The 5,803-nt window shown below is 40.3% G+C and overlaps 1 protein-coding gene across 2 annotated transcripts in view; it reads left to right on the top strand.

Annotated features, from left to right (window-relative positions):
- rasgrp3 (RAS guanyl releasing protein 3 (calcium and DAG-regulated)) overlaps positions 1-5,587 on the top strand; it is an 86,480-nt gene extending 80,893 nt beyond the window's left edge. The window contains exon 17 of one of the 2 annotated variants that reach the window (XM_050070689.1): positions 3,436-5,587. In XM_050070689.1, the coding sequence (XP_049926646.1) occupies positions 3,436-3,444 (9 nt within the window). In that variant the 3' untranslated portion in view covers positions 3,445-5,587. The remainder of the gene's footprint in view (positions 1-3,435) is intronic. The other variant, XM_050070690.1, reaches the window with a different exon arrangement.
- Positions 5,588-5,803: the final 216 nt, after the last annotated feature.

The raw sequence follows: 5,803 nt of genomic DNA, 5'->3' as shown, positions 1-5,803 counted from the left end.
CCGTTAAAGGGGTTTTTTTGGGGAGTTTTTCCTTATCCGCTGTGAGGGTCATAAGGACAGAGGGATGTCGTATGCTGTAAAGCCCTGTGAGGCAAATTGTGATTTGTGATATTGGGCTTTATAAATAAAATTGATTGATTGATTGATTGATTGAATAACAGATATCTTAAATTAGAGTTTTGACTAGTCAAAATCTAATTACAGATATCTGTAACTGCAGTTTTGACTAGTCAGAATGACAATATAGATATCTTCAATTAAAATTCATACTAGTCACAATGACATTACGACTAGTCAAAATGGTGTTGTTGATATCTATAATGGTAATTCCGGATAGTCAAACTTAGCGATTAAATGTTAAAACGGCTTGCCATACCCCCCTGGCCAATGGGAAGAAGCTGCATGCAGCGGCCGGCCCACGTGGGCTCTGTGAGTTTAAGCGCTAGGGCCTGCCCCTCCCGCCCCATATAGCAACAGGTGACACTCGTTAGCTAGTGTCAATAGGCTCATTGGAGATGAACTGCGCCTCGCCTGCAAAGTAGACGAGAGCAGGCGGCCGCAGCAGGGGCGGTGACAAAAAGCCGCGGTGAAGTCGGACAGTTCCCTGACAGTTTCAAGGCTATTCAAGAGGCTGAGACACAGGGTCAAACATGGGGGGACTGTGCATGCGCAGTGTAACTTGAGCTGCGATGCTGGAGGGTGACAGCAGGGGCGCTAGATAAAAAGCGCAGGATCCGCTCAGGCGATCAAGGAGTGCGCTTGGTGCGATCTGCTTGGACTTTTGGATGGCGGCTGCCTGAAGTTGTCGGAATTGCATCTCTGTCATTCTCACCCACAGCGCAGGCCACCAGTGACAGTCCAATAATAAGCTGTGAAAATGACATGCGGTGAATAACACCTTGTGACCCAGGACCGACTGCGGGCACCTCAGTGACATGAAACAAACATCCCCATTATTCCATGGTCTCACGCCATCTACTGAGCCTTTGAGGAAGTGCAGACCAGATTTTACTGCGCATGTGCAATCCCCCCATGTTTGACCCCCGTGTCTCAGCCTTCTCTTGAATAGCCTTGGACAGTTTCCAGCAGCCTTCAGTCCATACAGGAAGTCACAGACACACTCACATCCTGTCTGGAATTATGTCAATTCATTAAAAAGTCTCAGTCTCCAGTTGTTTTAATTATGATTAATTTATTAAAATGTTTTACAGGTGATGTGTAGTTGATGGTTTATCCTCCATTTGACATGAATTCTCCTGTAGGCTAAATCAGCATCATATCAGTTTGACCTGTCCCCTCAACTACACAGGCTGAATAAACTGTGCTTGTTAATATTTTAAGGAAAAAAAATACTAGACAACAGCTTTAATTAAGGCTCAGTCACATACAGTCAGGGCTTCACATCTGTACAGATGTTATTTTAAGAATCCTCACATCCCACTGACCACAGGTCTCTGTGTTGCTAAATACTTCAATAATTAAAAAAGTCCAGTGTTAATATACAGTAGACTCTGTATAGTTTATGATGAATGTATTTAGTCTCTGATGACTAAACCTTGTGCTGGGGCCGGGTGTCCCACATTGTCCCTCACAAACCTACTCCTTGTCCCACATTTGGTTTATTGGGACCTGGTCACCCTACTTGTGTGTCAAAGTGCAGTTTCAGTGAGGTGACAGGCCCTGAAAGCAAGCTGAAAAGGTTCAAAGAAATTACAATTAATATGTGATCTGAAAGTTGCTGAGACAACACTCTTTCCAGTAATTTTAAAAAGAATGGAATGTTAGAGGCTTGTTGATAATTATTTAGAGCTGGATGAAGGTTTGGTCTCCCAAGTGTTGGTTTAACACGTACAGACTGACAGGTGATCCAGCTGTGTTGCAACTTTTACAACATACATAAAATAGCAAACAAACTGCTCTGGTTTATTTTTACATTATTTATTATTATTATTATTATTATTATTATTATTATTACTATTATGTCTGTAGCAGTTAAGTTGAATTATTACAAGTTTTATTATGTCTCCTCAGTGGCAACAGCTGTGGCTAGAGAGATTACCGTAAAACTTCAATTAATAGCCTGGGCTATTATTCTCTAGAATCACTGAAATCAACAGGCTTATATTTTGGACAGGCATCTACATGGGGCAGGCCTTTAATTCCTTTCACGCAAAACTGTTGCTCTGCAAAGATCAGGAAATACAATCAAACTGTTTGTTAAAACCAGTATGAATATTACTTGTGTGAAAATTAGGCTTCAAATAACATATCAATTATGAATCGTTCATTTGATCTAGATCCAACAGACAGCACATCAGAGAGAGAGAGAGAGGGTGGTATAGCACTTGAGGACAGACACAGCACCACTTTATCCTGTTAAAACAATACTTACAACTTGGATTCATTTTTATAAAAAATCCTTTTGATTTTTTTTGTCTTAAGACCCTTCTGGACTAAAGGAATATAAATCAGTCTGAGGACTGGACCCAATATTTGAGGTAGCCAACAACCTGGTTTTATACAGCCGAAGAACCTCTATAAAAGAAATGAACTGCTTGGCAACCAGACCAGGTGTCTAATTGAGACAGGCGTTGATTTGTCGAAATGTGTAGCCACACCGGGCTCGTAATAGGGACTAGGCTTTTAACTGAAGTTTTATGATATGTTTCCGGGTTGTCCATCCATCCATCCCATTCTCATGAATGCAACATCTCAAGAATGCCTTGAGAAAATGTCCTCAAATTTGGTACAAATGTCCACTTGGACTCGACAGTGAAGTAGTTAGATTTGGGTGGTCAAAGGTCAAAGTCACTTGGAACTTGCATCCATCTCATTCTCGTGAATGCAATATCTGAAAAACTCCTTGAAGGAAATTCTCACATTTTGGCACAAATTTTCCTCCATAACTGTACGTTCTGTACGACATCTATTGCAGGTCTGTCCGTCCTGGAAGAGGGATCCCTCCTCAGTTGCTCTTCCTGAGGTTTCTACCATTTTTTTGCCTGTTAAAGGTTTTTTTGGGGGGAGTTTTTCCTGTCCTAAGGACAGAGGGATTTTGTATGCTGTAAAGCCCTCTGATTCTAAGTTTAACCAACTTAGAATCTTAAAATTAAAAACTGTGCAAACTTGGCTAAGTTTTTATTCTATATAAGTGATTATGATAAGCCAATGAACTATAGACAATCTCATATCTATTCCTACAAGGTGCTAAAGTGCAGGACTAAAGCTGTCACAACTGTGAGGGAGTATGGCAAAGAGGGAAGGACACAAATGCAGACAGGATCAGATTAATTCTTTATTGCCATAATAGGGATACATGGACTTGCAGGCAGCAATAGTCCAAATTAGGCCGTTTTTAGGCACTTAACAGGTGTTTGATAAAAATGCCATAAATACAGAAACAAATGATTAAATATCTCTGCTCTTCCTTTCCAGGACAGCTGACTTTGTCACATTGGTGAGGGTCGCTCCCAGCGTTCCAGAAAGCCCCTAGCGGCTGGGACCAGGAAGCTCTTCTCTCTGGGGGATGTGCTAGGCTGCCTGAGGTCCCCCTTCAGTGACCTGGAGTTATCATGTCCTCTCTAGACTTCAACACAGGCAGAGCTACATCGAAGGACATAATGTGTGGTCTCTGGGACAGATCACAAAGATGAAGGAGAGCAGCTCAGTAGATACTGGACTTGTCTAACACCTACTGTGAATTACATGGAATGACACCTCCATCCTGTGCACCCTAATCTGCTGGAGATCAGTGTAGTTTACTAAGACGTACTGTGACTTAGGTTTGAGTTTGATTCAGTATATACACAATATCAGCACTTGAGAAAGTGAGCTAGATTTGAATTCCAACTTGGGTACAGTTTGATAAAGTAAAAGCATGACCTGAAGGGAGCCCCAAGCAGGTTCTTAATTGTCACTTCCTGAGTTGGAATGATTAGAAAACACAAGATGGATATGAAAGAGTGTAGATATTTCAATGGTGAGTTTAAAAAAAAGGGAAAGTCAAAATGAAAGTGAATGTTAAGGGCATCCAACCCTTCTGACATATAGAACGTTGATGATGGACGGTTCTGAAAACCCCAGGATTTTGTTAAATGATGTTTTTGAGTGTTGATTGCTAATGTTTTTATTTATTTATACAATATCTGCACTTGACAACTACAGAGTGTTAACCCTCCCACTGTCTTAAAGGTCCAGTGTGTACGATTTGGTGCCATCTAGCTGGTTGCCTAACTGAAACTTCTCCATGTGCCAAGCCTTCAGGAGAACTATGGTGGCTAATGGGAAAATATAAACGGCCCTACCTAAAGCCAGTGTTTGATTTGTCCGTTCTGGGCCACAGTAGAAACAACATGGCGAACTCCATGTAAGAAGACTCGCTGTATGTAGACATAAACGGCTTATTCCAAAGTAACAAAAACACAACGATTCTGATTTTAAGGTGATTATAAACTAATGTAAACATAGTTATGAATATTATTTCTGCCAAAGGATGCCCCAAAATCCTACACATTGACCCTTTAAAGGTCAGAAATGACTTACTCATGAGATTCACAGCAGGTAACTGCCCCAAAATAACATTTTTTCAGCATGAAATTGAAATCTGACCCTAGCATTAGAAAAAGTGAATCTTTTTTACAAAAGCTGTACAGAATAGGGTAGTCTGGTAAGACCATCTTGATGGCGTGAGCTCAACATCCTGTTTTGCTATCAGTCTGGACTCGGTGCTGCACCAAACACTTTCCAGAAATCAAAATCTAATCTGGGCCAGTCAGGGATCTGCACAGTGGTTGACAATGTAAGCAGCTAGTCAGGGACTGCGTTGTAACTGAGGACGAAAATAACGGCTGGAGCTTTAAGAACAGTAATGGCGGCTTCCAAAGCAACAAGTGCTAACTCTAACATTAGCAGATTAAACACAACAATAAGTGAAGTTACTGCAGAAATAACAATAATGAAACAAGAACAAGAGTTTGTACTTGAGGAGTTTCTTGATAAAAAGAAAAAGTTTTCACTGTCCTTCCGACTGGGGCAAAAGGTTATCAACTGTTTCCGTTGGTGATGAAGATGTTCCCTAGTGTTTTGTTATGCTGATTGGCTGAGGGAGTTTGTCTGTCGAGGTGAGTTTTCCCGCCCACTGAAAGTTTTAGGGGCAGCACAGAGTCCAGACTGATACAGAGAGCAAAACAGAGTGCTGAGCTCATGTCATCAGGATGGTCTCACCAGGCTAATAATTGGGTATGGAAGATTTTGAATGGTCAAATAAAAGCAAATCAAAGAAATTAAGGGAAATACAATCCACATTGTTGTATGTATTTTCATTTTATGTATGCATTTGTTATATCATAATTAAATGCAGACAGTCGCAACCACAAATATAATCAAGTGCATCTCTTTTTTTTTTTTTTAAACATGTATGTATTGAAGGTTTTCTCAGAGTTTTACAGAGAACAACAAAACACAAAAGGCACATTGTGTGGACACAAAAATAGACTTAAAAAGCAAACAAACAAAAAAACATAGGCCTCGTTGTTGTAGTATCTAGGCTATAGGTTGGAATGTATTAGTCCATGAATTGACATAAATCCAGGAGTACCCTAACATAAAACATGCACAGTACCCATTGCATACCCATATACTGGGCCTGCAATTACAGTACAATTAGTACAATTGCATTGCACTAGCATAATTTAAAAAAAAAAAAAAGATAAAAAGGGAAGAAAAAAGAAAAGACAGAAAATGTCAATTCAGTTTGCCATCAATCCAACCATCCACATCCATATTGTTTCTTTCAAGGAATTTA

The sequence above is a fragment of the Epinephelus moara genome, chromosome 19 (genome assembly GCF_006386435.1).
Source record: "Epinephelus moara isolate mb chromosome 19, YSFRI_EMoa_1.0, whole genome shotgun sequence".
Lineage (NCBI taxonomy): Eukaryota > Metazoa > Chordata > Actinopteri > Perciformes > Serranidae > Epinephelus > Epinephelus moara.
This window is presented reverse-complemented; position numbering and strand designations above follow the sequence as displayed.